Source organism: Mesoplodon bidens, assembly GCF_964165515.1.
Source record: "Mesoplodon bidens genome assembly, chromosome: 11".
In the NCBI taxonomy this organism is placed as follows: domain Eukaryota; kingdom Metazoa; phylum Chordata; class Mammalia; order Artiodactyla; family Ziphiidae; genus Mesoplodon; species Mesoplodon bidens.
The window spans coordinates 19,807,578-19,825,449 of NC_138167.1; the positions used below are offsets into that span (position 1 = coordinate 19,807,578).

At 37.0% G+C, this 17,872-nt stretch overlaps 1 protein-coding gene across 1 annotated transcript in view; it reads right to left on the minus strand.

The window, feature by feature from the left end:
• DNAI7 (dynein axonemal intermediate chain 7) overlaps positions 1 to 17,872 on the minus strand; it is a 75,002-nt gene that overhangs the window by 29,004 nt on the left and 28,126 nt on the right. Inside the window, exons 7-8 of the mRNA XM_081248304.1 lie at positions 15,450 to 15,553; positions 13,470 to 13,779 (exon numbers count right to left, since the gene is read on the minus strand). Of these exons, the coding sequence (XP_081104430.1) occupies positions 13,470 to 13,779; positions 15,450 to 15,553 (414 nt within the window). The remainder of the gene's footprint in view (positions 1 to 13,469; positions 13,780 to 15,449; positions 15,554 to 17,872) is intronic.

Consider the following 17,872-nt stretch of genomic DNA (forward strand, 5'->3'; position numbering starts at 1 on the left):
TGTTTGGATGAGGACAGCTACAATGACAAGTGCCACGTGGTTAACAGAGGAGTATCTGATGAGTGATTTTAAGTCTGTTTGGTGCAAACAGATTAAGCTGGTTATAATTATTCCTCATAAGGATAATATAAGGGATGGATCCACTATGTAGTTTAAGGGGTTTAGGATTATTGTGATTTGTAGTATACCACAGGCACCAAGTTTGAGTAGTACAGCTGCAAGAACTACAGATCTGGCAGTGGGAATTCTACATGCCCCTTTGGCCGTCAGAGGTGTAATCTGTAGAGGGGCATTTTTTACTGTAAAAGCTATCATGCATGCTAATCAGATGAAAATATTGAATCAAGAGTTAGATATTGTTTGGGCTCAGTACTGGATTATTAAAAAGTTTAATGAACCTATAATATTTTGGATATATACTACAGCAACTAGAAGTGGAAGAGATCATACTAGTGCATAAAATAAAAAGTAAATTCCTGCAGTGAGTAGTTCTGTTTGGTTTCCTCAGTGAGAGATAGTAGTTAATGCTGGGACTAGTGTTTTTTCGAATAAGAATAGAATCAAATCAATCCTGTGGCAGTGAAAGTTATAATTAGGAATATCTGTAGCATAAATAGTATAGTGATATATAGGGGCAGTGATTTGAGCTAGTGATTTTTTAGATAGGAGGAATTGGCTGGCTATGAGTATTAGTGATGAGTCATGTCAAAGTAAAAGTGCTGATAGAGAATCAGAGAAGATTAATGAAAAGTTACGGCTGTTGTCATTAAATTGGTTAAGAAGGAATAAGCTAATAAAACTAGTAAACTGAAAGTGGTGGTATTAATTCAAATTATATATTTTTAATAATGTTAGTGGTATTAATATAATAGGTGGCATAATAATTTTTAAAACTGGAGAAGGTTGAGATATTGTACATAATCAATATCATAGCTGTTTGATACTATTACTAGCAGGGGTAATCCTAGTGCGGCTTTGCAGGCTGTGAAAACTGGTAAGATGATGGGTATTATGCTAGCTAGAGGGAAACGGATGTTTAGGATTATTAGGGTTGCCATAATGAATAATGATATTATTCCTTCCAGAAATAGTAGGGAGGATATTAAGTGGAATTGGTATATTAATACTCCCTAAGGGAAACTGTAAATGCTAGAATAATATTTACGTAGACTAAAGGAACTTGATAATTATGAATTTAATCATAATTTAATGGGCCAAAATAATTTGCTTTAATTTAAACGATCATATTTGGTCCCCTCTAACCCCTTTTGAGTCCACTTGTAGGCTAAACGTATTGCTAGCAGTGAAATTAGGAGTAGCGCTATAATGAGTATTGTTATTAGATTGTTTGTTTGGGACGCTGAGGGTAAGGGCAGAAGGGTCATTTCTAGGTCAAAGAGGAGAACCATAATGGACACTGTGAAAAATTTTATGAAAAAGAGTAGGCATGCTGATCCTATAGTGTCAAATCCACATTTGTAAGGACTTGATTTTTCTGTGTGTTTAGTTGGGGAAGTTAGAATGTGATAAATACAAGTAACGAAGCTTTTTTGGATGATGTCTTGTCATCACTGATACATTGTTAGGATGTTGGTTAATAAGCCCAAGGATAATAAAAATGTTGAGTTTAAATGGAATCATATGACTAGACCAGATGCTCTGTGAGGGGCTGAGAGGGCTCCTGTAAGAGGTCAGGGGCTGGGATTTACTATATGGAATGCATGGGTTTCGTGGGTCATTATGTGTCATTGTGTAAGTAGAGGCTTACTAGCAGGGTGCATACGTACGCTGGAATAAGGGCTGCTGCAAATTCAAGGATCGTGAGTAGAATGAGAATAACAAAGGTAATGAAGGCTGTGGTAGCGATAATGCTTATTAGGGCCAGGGTTGCCCCTTCAATTAAATAAATTAATAGATGGCCAGTCATTAGTCATACAGCTAGGGCCATTGGTTGGACAAATAAGCCAACAGTTTCAATAATTACTAGCACAGGGATAAGAGAAATTGGTGTTCCTTGTGGTAGAAAGTGGGCTAGAGATGCTTTTGTTTTATGGTGGAAGCATTATTACAGTTCCTGCTCATAAAGGGATTGCTATTGCCAAATCTATTGCAAGTTGTGTGGTGGGTGTAATGAATGTGGTTAAGAGACCACTATTTATACTATAAACAAAAATTACCTCAAAATGGATTAAACATTTGAACATAGATCTGAAACCACAAAACTCCTAAAAGAAAACATAGGTGGGGTAAATTCCTTGACATCAGTCTTGGTGATGATTTTTTGGATTTGACACCAAAAGCAAATATAGCAAAAGCAAAAATAAACAAGTGGGACAACATCAAACTAGAAAGCTTCTACACAGCAGAAGAAACAACTGACAAAATGAAAAGGCAACCTACCAAATGTGAGAAAATATTTGCAAATCAAATATCTGATAAGAAGTTAATATTCAAAATGCATAAAGAACTCATACAACTCAATAGCAAAAACGGGGCTTCCCTGGTGGTGCAGTGGTTAAGAATCCGCCTGCCAACGCAGGGGACACAGGTTTGATCTCTGGTCCGGGAGGGTCCCACATGCCATGGAGCAAATAAGCCCGTGCTCCACAACTACTGAGCCTGAGCTCTGAAGCCTGCAAGCCACAACTACTCAGCCCGTATGCCTGGAGCCTGTGCTCTGCAACAAGAGAAGCCACCACACTGAGAATCCCGCGCACCACAATGAGGAGTGGCCCCCACTTGGAACTAGAGAAAACCCGCGCACAGCAATGAAGACCCAATGCAGCCAAACAAACAAACAAACAAAAAGCAAAACGCCCAACATTCCAAATAAAAAATGGGCATAGGATATGAATAGACATTTTTCAAAAGAAGACATACAGATGGCCAAAAGGCACATGAAAATGTGCTCAACATCACTAGTCATCAGGGAAATGCAAATCAAAACCACAATGAAATATCATCTGTTAGAATAGCTATTATCAAAAAGACAAGAAATAAGTGCTGGTGAGAATGTGGAGAAAAGGGAATCCCTGTGCACTGTTGGTGGGAATGTAAAATGGTGCAGCCACTATGGAAAACATTATGGAGTTTCTTCAAAAAAATTAAAAATAAAACTACCATATGATCCAGCAATTCCACTTTTGGGTATTTATCTGAAGGAAACAAAAATACTAACTTGAAAAGATATATGTGCCTCCATGTTCATTGCAGCACTATTCACAATAGCCAAGACATGGAAGCAATGTAAGAGTTCATCAATGGATGAATGGATAAAGAAAACATGATATATAGAGAGATAATGGAATAATATTCAGCCATAAAAGATAAGGAAATCTTGGGGGCTTCCCTGGTGGTGCAGTGGTTGAGAGTCTGCCTGCCGATGCAGGGGACACGGGTTCGTGCCCTGGTCTGGGAAGATCCCACATGCCGCGAAGTGGCTGGGCCCGTGAGCCATGGCCGCTGAGCCTGTGCGTCCGGAGCCTGTGCTCCGCAGTGGGATAGGCCACAACAGTGAGAGGCCCGCGTACCGCAAAAAAAATAATAATAATAATAAAAAATAAAATAAAATAAAATAAGGAAATCTTGCCATTTGAGACATCATGGTGGACCCTGAGGGCATTATGCTACGTGAAATGTCAGACAGAGAAAGACAAATACCATATGAGCTCACTTTTAGGTGGAATCTAAAAAAAAAAAAAGTGAACTCAGATACAGAGAACAGATTGGTGGTTGCCAGCCTCAGGGGTGGAGGTGGACAAAATGGGTGAAGGTGGCCAAAAGGTACAAACCTCCGGTTATAAATAAATAAATTCTTGGGTTGAAATGTACAACATGGTGACTATAGTCAATAATACTGTATTTTATATTTGAAAGTTGGTAAGAGAGATCTTAAAAGTTCTCATCACAAGAAAAGAATTGCAGCTATATGTGATGATGAATGTTAACTCGACTTATTATGGAGATTATTTCACAGTATATAGAAATATCAATTCATTGTGTTGTACACCTGAAACTAATATAATGCCGTGTGTCAAGTATATCTCAATAAAAGTTTTTTTTTAAATAAAAAAAGGATATAAAGTCTATATCATCATTTTGAAAGGCTACTACTTGACTGAATATTTTATAATTAATCTGTGGACTATATTTGCTAATACAAAAAAACTTCAATGAACATTGTAGCATTCATTTTTATTTACTTGTCCTATTATTTCATAATAATAAATCACTAAAATTAAAATCACTAAAAGGTACATTTACATAGTGCCAAATTTCCCTTAAGATTGTACAAATTTTTTAACAACAGTATGTGAAAATGCCTGCAACATCTCATGCTCAATCTGATAAGAAGTGATATAATGTCAGTTTGAATTTGATTATTTGGTTATTTTTTCATATTTTTATTAACTAGTTGCATTTCTCTTCTCATCTGTCTACTCAAGTCCTTTGCCTAATTTTATATTAGGAAATTGTCTTACCAATTTGTATGAGTTCTTTTTTTTATGTATACAGCAGGTTCTTATTAGTCATCAATTTTATACACATCAGTGTATACATGTCAATCTCAATCGCCCAATTCATCACACCACCACCACCACACCCCACCCGCTTTTCCCCCTTGGTGTCCATACATTTGTTCTCTACACATTTGTTCTCTACATCTGTGTCTCAATTTCTGCCCTGCAAACCAGTTCATCTGTACCATTTTTCTAGGTTCCACATATATGTGTTAATATACAATATTTGTTTTTCTCTTTCTGACTTCACTCTGTATGACAGTCTCTAGATCCATCCATGTCTCAACAAATGACCCAATTTCATTCCTTTTTATAGCTGAGTAATATTCCATTGTATACATGTACCACATCTTCTTTATCCATTCATCGGTCGATGGGCATTTAGGTTGCTTCCATGACCTGGCTATTGTAAATAGTGATGCAATGAACATTGGGGTGCATGTGTCTTTTTGAATTACTGTTTCCTCTGGGTATATGCCCAGTAGTGGGATTGCTGGATGATACGGTAATTCCATTTTTAGTTTTTTAAGGAACCTCCATACTGTTCTCCATAGTGGCTGTATCAATTTATATTCCCACCAACAGTGCAAGAGGGTTCCCTTTTCTCCACACCTTCTCCATCATTTGTTGTTTGTAGATTTTCTGATGATGCCCATTCTAACTGGTGTGAGGTGATACCTCATTGTAGTTGTGATTTGCATTTCTCTAATAATTAGTGATGTTGAGCAGCTTTTCATGTGCTTCTTGGCCATCTGTATGTCTTCTTTGGCGAAATGTCTATTTAGATCTCCTACCCATTTTTGGATTGGGTTGTTTGTTTTTTTAATATTGAGTTGCATGAGCTGTTTATATATTTTGGATATTAATCCTTTGTCTGTTGATTCGTTTGCAAATATTTTCTCCCATTCTGAGGGTTGTCTTTTCGTCTTGTTTATGGTTTTCTTTGCTGTACAAAAGCTTTGAAGTTTCATTAGGTCCCATTTGTTTAGTTTTGTTTTTATTTCCATTACTCTAGGAGGTGGATCAAAAAAGATCTTGCTGTGATTTATGTCAAAGAGTGTTCTTCCTAGGTTTTCCTCTAAGAGTTTTATAGTGTCTGGCCTTACATTTAGGTCTCAAATCCATTTTGAGTTTATATTTGTGTATGGTGTTAGGGAGTGTTCTAATTTCATTCTTTTACATGTAGCTGTCCCATTTTCCCAGCACCACTTATTAAAGAGACTGTCTTTTCTCCATTGTCCATCCTTGCCTCCTTTGTCATAGATTAGTTGACCATAGGTGTGTGGGTTTATCTCTGGGCTTTCTATATTGTTCCATTGATCTATGTTTCTGTTTTTGTGCCAGTACCATATTGTCTTGATTAATGTAGCTTTGTAGTATAGTCTGAAGTCAGGGAGCCTGATTCCTCCAGCTCCGTTTTTTCCCCTCAAGACTGCTTTGGCTATTTGGGGTCTTTTGTGTCTCCACACAAATTTTAAGATTTTTTGTATTAGTTCTGTAAAAAATGCCATTGGTAATTTGATAAGGATTGCACTGACTCTGTAGATTGCTGTGGGTAGTCATTTTCACAATATTGATTCTTCCAATCCAAGAACATGGTCTATCTCTCCATCTGTTGGTATCATCTTTAATTTTTTTCATCAGTATCTTATAGTTTTCTGCATACAGGTCTTTTGTCTCCCTAGGTAGGTTGATTCCTAGGTATTTTATTCTTTTTGTTGCAATGGTAAATGGGAGTGTTTCCTTAATTGCTCTTTCAGATTTTTCATCATTAGTGTATAGGAATGCAAGAGATTTCTGTGCATTAATTTTGTATCCTGCAAATTCACCAAATTCATTGATTAGCTCTCGTAGTTTTCTGGTGGCATCTTTAGGATTCTCTATGTATAGTATCAAGTCATCTGCCGTGATGACATGTTTTACTTCTTCTTTTCCAATTTGTATTCCTTTTACTTCTTCTTTTCCAATTTGTATTCCTTTTCTTTCTTCTTCTTCTTCTCTGACTGTCATGGCTAGGACTACCAAAACTATGTTGAATAATAGTGGTGAGAGTGGACATCCTTGTCTTGTTCCTGATCTTAGAGGAAATGCTTTCAGTTTTTCACCATTGAGAATGATGTTTGCTGGGGGTTTGTCATATATGGCCTTTATTATGTTGAGGTAGCTTCCCTCTATGACCACTTTCTGGAGAGTTTTCATCATAAATGGGTGTTGAACTTTGTCAAAAGCTTTTTCTGCATCTATTGAGATGATCATATGGTTTTTCTTCTTCAATTTGTTAATATGGTGTGTCATATTGATTGATTTGCATATATTGAAGAATCCTTGCATCCCTGGGATAAATCCCAATTGATCATGGTGTATGATCCTTTTAAATGTGTTGTTGGATTCTGTTTGCTAGTATTTTGTTGAGGATTTTTGCATCTATATTCATCAGTGATATTGGTCTGTAATTTTCTTTTTTTGTAGTATCTTTGTCTGGATTTGGTATCAGGGTGATGGTGGCCTCATAGAATGAGTTGGGAGTGTGCCTTCCTCTGCAATTTTTTGGAAGAGTTTGAGAAGGATGGGTGTTAGCTCTTCTCTAAATGTTTGATAGAATTCACCTGTGAAGCCATCTGGTCCTGGACTTTTGTTTGTTGGAAGATTTTTAATCACAGTTTCAATTTCATTACTTGTGATTGATCTGTTCATATTTTCTAGTTCTTCCTGGTTCTGTCTTGGAAGGTTATACCTTTCTAAGAATTTGTCTGTTTCTTCCACGTTGTCCATTTTATTGGCATTGAGCTGCTTGTAGTCATGTCTTAGGATGCTTTGTATTTCTGTGGTGTCTGTTGTAACTTCTCCTTTTTCATTTCTAATTTTATTGATTTGAGTCCTCTCTCTCTTTTTCTTTATGAGTCTGGCTAACTGTTTATCAATTTTGTTTATCTTCTCAAAGAACCAGCTTTTAGTTTTATTGATCTTTGCTATTGTTTCCTTTGCTTCTATTTCATTTATTTCTGCTCTGATCTTCATGATTTCTTTCCTTCTGCTAACTTTGGGTTTTGTTTGTTCTTCTTTCTCTAGTTCCTTTAGGTGTAAGGTTAGATTGTTTATTTGAGATTTTTTTGTTTCTTGAGGTAGGCTTGTATAGCTATAAACTTCCCTCTTAGAACTGCTTTTGCTGCATCCCATAGGTTTTGGATTGTCGTGTTTTCATTGTCATTGATCTCTATGTATTTCCTGATTTCCTCTTTGATTTCTTCAGTGATCTCTTGCTTATTTAGTAACATATTGTTTAGCCTCCATGTGTTTGTATTTTTTATGTTTTTTTCCCCAGTAGTTGATTTCTAATCTCATAGCATTGTGGTCAGAAAAGATGCTTATATGATTTCAATTTTCTTAAATTTACTGAGGCTTGATTTGTGACCCAAGATGTGATCTATCCTGGAGAACGTTCCATGCGCACTTGAGAAGAAAGTGTAATCTGCTGTTTTTGGATGGAATGTCCTATAAATATCAATTAAATCTATCTGGTCTATTGTGTCATTTAAAGCCTCTGTTTCCTTATTTATTTTCATTTTGGATGATCTTTCCATTGGTGTAAGTGAGGTGTTAAAGTCCCCCACTATTATTGTGTTACTGTTGATTTCCCCTTTTATAGCTGTTAGCAGTTGCCTTATGTATTGGGGTGCTCCTATGTTGGGTGCATATATATTTATAATTGTTATATCTTCTTCTTGGATTGATCCCTTGATCATTACGTAGTGTCCTTCCTTGTCTCTTGTAGCATTCTTTATTTTAAAGTCTATCTTGTCTGATATGAGTATTGCTACTCCAGCTTTCTTTTGATATCCATTTGTATGGAATATCTTTTTCCATCCCCTCACTTTCAGTCTGTATGTGTCCCTAGGTCTGAGGTGGGTCTCTTGTAGACAGCATATATATGGGTCTTGTTTTTGTATCCATTCAGCAAGCGTGTGTCTTTTGGTTGGAGCATTTAATCCGCTCACGTTTAAGGTAATTATCGATATGTATGTTCCTATGACCATTTTCTTAATTGTTTTGGGTTTGTTTTTGTAGGTCCTTTTCTTCTCTTGTGTTTCCCACTTAGAGAAGTTCCTTTAGCATTTGTTGTAGAGCTGGTTTGGTGGTGCTGAATTCTCTTAGCTTTTGCTTGTCTGTAAAGCTTTTGATTTCTCCATCGAATCTGAATGAGATCCTTGCCGGGTAGAGTAATCTTGGTTGTAGGTTCTTCCCTTTCCTCACTTTAAGTATATCATGCCACTCCCTTCTGGCTTCTAGAGTCTCTGCTGAGAAATCAGCTGTTAACCTTATGTGAGTTGCATTGTATATTATTTGTCGTTTTTCCCTTGCTGCTTTCAATAATTTTTCTTTGTCTTTAATTTTTGCCAATTTGATTACTATGTGTCTCGGTGTGTTTCTCCTTGGGTTTATCCTGTATGGGACTCTCTGTGCTTCCTGGACTTGGGTGGCTATTTCCTTTCCCGTGTTAGGGAAGTTTTCGACTATAATCTCTTCAAATATTTCCTCAGGTCCTTTCTCTCTCTCTTCTCCTTCTGTGACCCCTATAATGCGAATGTTGTTGCGTTGAATGTTGTCCCAGAGGTCTCTTAGGCTGTCTTCATTTCTTTTCATTCTTTTTTCTTTATTCTGTTCCACAGCAGTGAATTCCACCATTCTGTCTTCCAGGTTACTTATCCGTTCTTCTGCCTCAGTTATTCTGCTATTGATTCCTTCTAGTGTAGTTTTCATTTCAGTTATTGTATTATTCATCTGTTTGTTTGTTCTTTAATTCTTCTAGGTCTTTGTTAAACATTTCTTGCATCTTCTCGATCTTTGCCTCCATGCTTTTTCCGAGGTCCTGGATCATCTTCACTATCATTATTCTGAATTATTTTTCTGGAAGGTTGTCTATCTCCATTTCATTTAGTTGTTTATCTGGGGTTTTATCTTGTTCCTTCATCTGGTACATAGCCCTCTGCCTTTTCATCTTGTCTATCTTTCTGTGAATGTGGTTTTTGTTCCACAGGCTGCAGGACTGTAGTTCTTCTTGCTCCTCGAGGGAAACCTTTTTATAATAAAGGACAGGGACTTCCCTGGCAGTCCAGTGGTTGAGAATTCACGCTTCCACTGCAGGGGATGTGGGTTCAATCCCTGGTCAGGGAACTAGGGTCCCCCATGCTGTGCGGTGCGGCCTTTTCCCTCAGTGGCATCACGACCCGGCAGGTCCTGAGGAGACCTGGCTTCTGTTAGTGTGGACTCGACCCCAGCTTGTCCCGAAGCCCAGCCGTCAGCATGGACTCAGTCCCACATGTTCCAGAAGCCAAAGCCCCAGCGGGTCCTGAGGAGACGGGGCTCCCATCAGCTGCCCCCGGAGCCAATTCCACAGCTATGAGTTCTTTATATTAGGATACTAACCATTTGTTTTATATGTTTAAATATTTTTCCCAGTCCATTGTCTTTCAAGTTTGTTTACAGTGAGGTTTATTTGGCTATACAAATGTTTGAATTCATAACCTCCTTTTCTTGTATGGTTTTGGTTTTGATGCACTAATAAGTAAGAAGGAACTTCTTAGTAAATATGATAAAATAACTTCCTTACATTCTCTTCAAATACTTTTATTATTTTATGAGTTTTTGATTAGTTTTTTTATATTACAAAAAATAAAATCTGTTACTTTTTTTTAGTCTGTAGAGGGAAGTATGAATGGAAATTTATTTCATAGCTTAGCTAGCGGCCGCAGTACCAATCATTATATTAAACTCATCCTTTCCTTTGTGTTCTGGAACTTCTTTTACATAGATATTGGATCTCCTATTTCTTTCCCCATTTATTTTACTTTTTCCCCCCATAAATTCCACCAAATTATCTTTATCCCCTTCTTTTGAGCTGCTGACTCTCTTTATAAATCCAATGATTTTTTTTTTTTTTTTTTTGCCACTCCACTTGTGGGATCTTAGTTCCCTGACCAGGGATGGAACCCGTGGCCCCTGCCGTGGGAGTGCAGAGTCCTAACCACTGGGATGCCAGGGAAAGTCCCTCCACTGATTTTTGCTCCCTGAAGCCTACTCATATTTACAAAATGTGCTCTACAAATGTGCTCTGTTCAAAATTAGTGACAAGTGGAGGCCCAGCTAACAACTGTTTCTATCAGCTCTCTTTCCTTTCTTCCCCAGCTTAGCAGGGCAAGTGGTTCTGAGGTGGGAGATTGATTCTTCACTCTCTGCAGTTTACTGCCACTGTCTCCCCCCTGCCCCAACAATCCTCTTTCAGCACAGGAGATGGCTTTTCCCACCTGCCTTGGTACACTTAGGCACTACTATGGGATTCTTCTGCTTCTGTGGAAATCATCCCTACTTCAGCATTACTCATGTTAACTTTTCGGAATGCCGTGGGGGTTTTGGAAGGATGGGAGAGCACACATCCATAAGCATAAGCATCTACACACATGCCTGTTTGGTGTGATGAGAGGACTGGTGCCTGGAAATAGGGGTGCTAACTAAATTAAGTTTAGGCTCATCTGCTAGGCAATTTTCTCTTTTTCAATCCCCTGATAACAAAGTTCTGCCAGGCAGGTTCCTCCATATACCATTCACACAATTCTCAGTCAAGCTTCCCAGGCTGTGGTGAAGTTTCATAGGGTAAAACTATTTCTGCTATATTACTAATCGTCTGATCTTTACTCTGGGTTTCCTAGGCTACTTATTTGAGAAAAGCTTCAGTATTCCATAAAATATTCATTACCATCCAGTAGAATGCTTTTCCTTGACGTACTTTTGTGGCATTATCAACATTAACATTGGTATACCTGTAGTCATCATTATAAATTGAAATGGTTCAATAAAACATTAAAGAATAATAGGAAAAAAACCAGATATAGTTAAACATGTTGGAAAGGGTCATTTAACTGAGGAAAGCTTAGCTTGGTAACTTTGAGCTCACCAGCTGAGAGTAAAGGAAATGACTTCTTACTCTAATAGATGATGGACCTGGAGAAAAATATATAACTGCACTGTTTGGTATTATAGTGAACTCATATGATGATATATTTAATATAAAACTGTTTTTGGTAGTTTTATACACAGAACTATAATGAGTCATTACTGCATAAGGCTGCTTTAACTGAGACATACATGCATAAGGAAGAATTGCTTTAGCCATCTATATTCAAGTAATATTTCAAATTATATGTTTTCTAATTATTGTTTCATAACTTTTAAATTAGTAATGTCAAATTCTTTGGTAAACTGTTGATGGGTTTTTCATAAAATATGATCAAGGAACTTGAGGAGCAGAAGTTATTCAATATTTTTATCAGATCAAGACCAAACATTTTAGATACTCTTTTCATCCAACAATTTTGATAGTTTTTAATTTGTTCTTTGTTTTCATGAATTTTCAGTCACAAATCCCACCAAATTTTATTGTAAGTTTATGGGACTTCATTTTATTTTTTACTGCACATTTAAATAATGTAACATCCAGCACCCATTTACTCATTCTTTATTTTCCCTCCCTTAGAAATCAGTGTGTCACTTCCACTCACATCTTACTAGCTAAGGCAAGTCACATGGTCACCCCTATTTCAAGGGGGCGAGCAGTATAATTCTTCCCTTCCTGTCCAGGAAAGGGAAGAAAACTGGAAATATTTTTGAACTCTAGTAATGTTACCATACTACCTGAGAGGGAAAATGAACTTTTTCATTATAAAAGCTACCAGATTGCTCAAAAAACATTCCTTTAAAAGTGACACATTTTTAAAGAAGAACCAATCACTTATTTCCCACCTCTGTGAAATATCAGCTATATACAGGTTTCTGGATTCTCCTCCCCTTATGCCTTTTTAATTTTTCCACCATTGTAATCATACTCTAAATACTGTTCTTTGTACTGACCATCATGTCTTATCCATTTTTTATATTGCTGTAGAATCATTATAAGTTTTGCTTCTGGTGGAATCAAATGGAATTTTTCAATTAAATATGTGCTTAGAATATCTAATAATCCTTATTCTGATTTCAAATTTGTATTCAACTTAATTCTTAACCCTCACCTCTGTTTAAAGAAAACAAACCAATAAACCAGTACACTTCATATCTTAAGTACTTGTAGGAAAACCTGGTCCTTCCTAAAACGCAAATTGTCCATGGCCAAACAAAAAGCTGCTCAGTTCTGAGAAAGTATTACCAAATTCTAAAGGGACAATTTATTCTACCTTAATAAGTAGCTTGAAAATCCTTGAAATAGAAAGAAAAAAAGAACAGAAACCAACTAACAGGATATGATTATTAAATTGCTCAACTAACATATTACTATATCTAAAGATGTCAAATTTTAAGAGAGTACAACAGTTTAAAAAATATCAGTTTTTACTTCATATAATTCTTTCTTACAAAACCAAAAGCTGAGGAAGTAAGAGTAATGTAAGATAATCCTTAAGTTTGTGAAAGTATTTATCACAAGTTCCCTTAAGTGAGTTTGAAATATAATAAATATGCACAAATTAAATTGCTTCAAAGCTTTTTGGGAGTGAACCTAAAATAAAAATTAGCAATTCCTGTCCTCAACTTTAGGATGTGGAAGCAACAGGCTCAACTATGAATAGTGAGTATGAATAGAAGGCAAGAAAAAAACACACACACAGAAAACTGAGCCATTGGCAAGAAAGTAGCTTTCAGTTTCTAGTTGTTTAGGAAAAAATCTTGAGAATGTACCAAGGGAATCTATAACACCTGTTACATGAAGAAAAAATGTACATTTAAAGTGTCTTCGGGAATTCCCTGGTGGTCCAGTGGTTAGGACTCCACTCTTCCACTGCAGGGGGCACAGGTTCGATCTCTGGTTGGGGAACTAAGATCCCACATGCTGCACGGCACAGCCAAAAAAATTAAAATAAAAAAAATGCAATTAAATTCTTATTTAAAAAAAAATAAGTGTCCTACCGTTTGTCCTTCAATACCACCTTGTTCGTCAACTTTTGTTTCTTCCTCATGAACTGAGTTAGACTCATTTTCTTGTTCTTTATACTCTTCTTGGAGATCTTTGCTGACTGCTGCTTCTACACTCTTAACTTCGTCTTTGCCAAAGTAAGTTACTGTGGAAGTGTGTTCTTGTGATGCTGTTGGAACAGGGCCTAACGGCGTGACATGATCATAGTGAGTATGTAGGAGTCGTAGAGCAATGTCAGATGTTGCTAATATCCTTGGAATTTCAAATCCAATTTGTGTCTCAGAGAATCTGATACTTCTGTACCTGTTAATTAATTTTAAAAAAAGGATGAGGCTCTAGAAAATTCTATGTCTGTTGTAAACTTATACCTAAGCAGTATTTCTCTCCACTTTAATTTCGCCACAGTTTTGAGTCCTGACACATACTTGCTTTCTTTGCAGCATTTGGATCCAGTTGCTGATGTTACCTTCTCAAAACTCTCTCTTGGGATCCATGACTCCATACTCTTCTCCTCCATCTCTGGCAGCTCCTTCTCTGTTTCCTTTGTACGGTCTCCTTCCTAAGCATCCCTTAAACGTTGATGTTACTTGACTCTCCATCCCGAGCCCTTCTTTCTTCTCCCTCTACATACTGTCTCTGGATATTATTATTTCTATGACTTCAATTATTATTTATATTATCAGGAGTGCTTAACATGAGTTCTATGTTTCCTAGGGGAAGAAGCATCCCTGAATGAACTTTAAAAGGTCTGAAAATGCCCTTACATATGTGTGAGCATATGTAATAAAGTTCTTAAGAGTCTATGACTCCCCAAAAGTTAAGAACTATCAACCTGTATGACTCTGCAAAATATGTCTCCAACTCAGATTTCTCTCAATGCTTTCAGACAGTTGCACTTTGATGTGTCATAGGTACTTCAAACTCAACAAGTCCGACACTGAGCTCATCATACTGACCACGCCCTGCTCTCTCACCATCACCATCAAAGTAAAACAAAATTTGTTCTGCTTTCACTATTCCTTATCTTAGTAAAAGATACCATCTAATTCTCTTCTTAAGCCTGGATAGTTAATACAGGGATATTCATTTTACTGGTCTTCTTTTAAAATTATACAGATTAATTTCCTTCATCCTTCTGGATATAACATATTTTACAATGAAAAAGGTTATATTAATATATTGACTCTGATTTAAACCACAGAGTATTTTGTAGCAAATGTAACTTGGAAAATAACTTTGTTCCTTACTTTTACTAAATATCAGAAATAAAGTCCAATACTTTCCACTGTCATAGGACTAGTGTTTTCAGAGTTGGGACCAGAACCTAGGCCTCCTAACTTTTATTCAGATCATTTTTTCCTAAAACTTGCTGCCATACTAACTCAATTATTTTGAAATGTTTGAGATAAAGCAGCAACCAAGTGATCGTGAATTTATCATTATCTCTATCATTCCTCAGAATGATATTACTTTGTTGAAAATAATCAGGGAAACATCACTTAAATTATCTAAAAAATAATAAATATGAAAAGTATTCTTTTTTGAAAGTATTAACATTTCACAAAAGATAAATTTTTTAAAAGTTTCAGACTGCCATGTAGAAAGCACCTACCACTTCTACTTTTTGGTGGGGAGGGAGGTTAAGTGGGTGAAAAGAAGAGGAAGACCCTGATATTTAGTCAGTGTATATTTGTGCTAGACACCACGCTATGTATGACCTTTACATGTGTTAACAATTAATCCTCAGCCCAATCCTATTAAGTGATATAATCATCATTTTACTCTTGATATACTGAGGCATAACAAGGCTAAATAACTTGCCTAAGATAAATGGCAGGTCTCTGAGTCAAACCCCAGGTGGCTGACTTTCTAACATGGGTTTTTATAAGTATGCCATGCTGTAATGCAACAGGCATCTGCCTGGTCATGTGACTATAATGTCTTCAGACCTATAGTATCACCCATGGGAATACCTTGGATTCTTCTTGAGGTTTGCCCATACATATAGAGTCACATTTTCATCTCGAATGATTTTTTCCATGTTTCCACTGTCCAGATCTGCTAAAGTACTAGCTTGCTGTAAGAGAAAAAGAAAACATTATTAAGATTAGAGGCCTCATAAATTATACAATTTAGATAAGTTACTTCATCACTTAGGTGTTGGATTCCCTTCAATATTAAAAGAGTAATTTGGGGACTTCCCTGGTGGCACAGTGGTTAAGAATCCGCCCGCCAATGCAGGGGACATGGGTTCGATCCCTGTTCTGGGAAGATCCCACATGCCTGTGTGCCACAACTACTGAGCCTGCATTCTACAGCTCGCGAGCCACAACTACTGAAGCCCGTGCGCCTAGAGGTGGTGCTCCTCAACAAGAGAAGCCACTGCAATGAGAAGCCCGCACACTGCAACAAAGAGTAGCCCCCGCTCGCCACAACTAGAGAAAGTCCACGCACAGCAACGAAGACCCACGCAGCCAAAAAGTAAATAATAATTTAAAAAGAAACCTTGAAAAAAAATAAAAATAAAAGAGTAATTTGGGTAAAAATAAGGTTCAATCAAAATAACAAAGAATTGTTTTAAAAAATTCTCTAAACAATAAAAACATATTTACTCAATTAGATGTGCTCCCCATTTTCTACTCAGTTTCTCTTACGGTGTCTAAGGATTGAAGTTGCTCCTGCATTCCCAGGTAGCACTTGTGGATTACTCTCAGGTTACCCTTTTCAATTTTAACATTATTGTGACTTTTCATTTTAACTATATACATGCTTCTTTATCCTTACCTTATTAAAATGTAGATTATGCTACTGCAAAAGTTAGCCTATCTCTGAACATACCAGGTTTAGAAAACAAAATATCCAGATGAGTCATGTGTTTTACTAGTCCAATACTTGATAATCAACATTAAACGCACAATGTAAGGATGTTCTTAAGAATTCTTTTATAAAGACTTACATAGCTTGATGCCTATTGCTTAAGATATTAGCTCTTTCAAAGGGCTTAAATAAGTCAATATGTATTTGGTTCCTATAATGTAAAAATTTAAATGTACTGGGAGTTGAATTTATTACTTTTTTTTTTTTTAAGTGATTGTTCTGGGAATTCCCTGGTGGTCCAGTGGTTAGGACTCTATACTTCCATTTCACGAGGCACAGGTTCGATCCCTGGTGGGGGAACTAAGATCCTGCAAGCTATGCCAGTGTGGCCAAAAAAGAAAAGAAATAAAAGTGATTGTTCTCCCACACTTTTTTTTTCTGTGACATTAACTTTTTGAAGTGCCCAGGAAAATTGCCTTGAAGAACTGTTCCACATTGTGAATTTATCTAGCTGTTTCCTCATGGTTTAACTTGCTCCGCTATTCCCTTTATTTTTTGTACACCGGAAGTTAGGCCTAGGTAGGTTTAATCAGATTAGATGAACAATTTTCGGCAAGAACGCACAATAGGTAATGTTGTGTTCCTCACATTGCGTACTATCAGGAGGCATATGATGTCCTACTGTTAACAGTGTGGACTTGATCACTTAGTTAATGTGGTGACTACCCCTATCTCCCCTTGCAAAGTACATTTATCCTAGTCAGTAAGTAATCTGTGGTCTAATACTTTGGCACTATGAGAATAATGTGTTCCTAAACTTTTCGCCTACCTATTGAGGTAGCCATTGATGATCCTTATCAGTTATTACATTGGGGATTGAAAAATGGTTATTATCTTACTGATCATTCCTTCCACATTCATCAGGTGGTATTCTTCTGTAAAGAACTGTTCTCTCTACCCGCCACTCCACTTTCCCCTTTCCATTTTGGAATATCACTATAGACTCATGAATTTTTATTTTATTCAAGGTTCTATAATCCAGAGGTCCCCAACCTTGTTGGCACCAGGGACCGGTTTCACGGAAGACGATTCCTCCACGGACTGGGGTGGTGGTGGGGAATGGCTCAGGCGGTAATGTGAGCAATGGGAAGCAATGGGGAGCGGCAGATGAAGTTTCACTCGCTCATGCACCACTTACCCCCTGCTGTGTGGCCCCGTTCCTAACAGGCCACGGACCAGTACCAGTCCTCGACCCGGGGGTTGTGGACGCCTGCTATAATCAATTATAGTCATTATTCTTTCTGATATTCAAATTATCCCCAACTTGATCAGTGGGAGCTTCTTTAAGCTAGTCCTGTCTCTTTGGCTACGACTCCATTAGTCTTTGAGTATTTACTTGTTTTCTAGCAAAAAATAACTCAAACTCATCTTTCAATAACAACCTTATCTTTCACTTTCCCTGCCCCAAACTTGAATCAGCCATTTTCCACAATTAGACCTGGTTCCTTTTTATGGAATAAAAAGAAATCGTTTCATACTGATACTTCCATTACAAATTTAACATTACAGTATTTTTTTC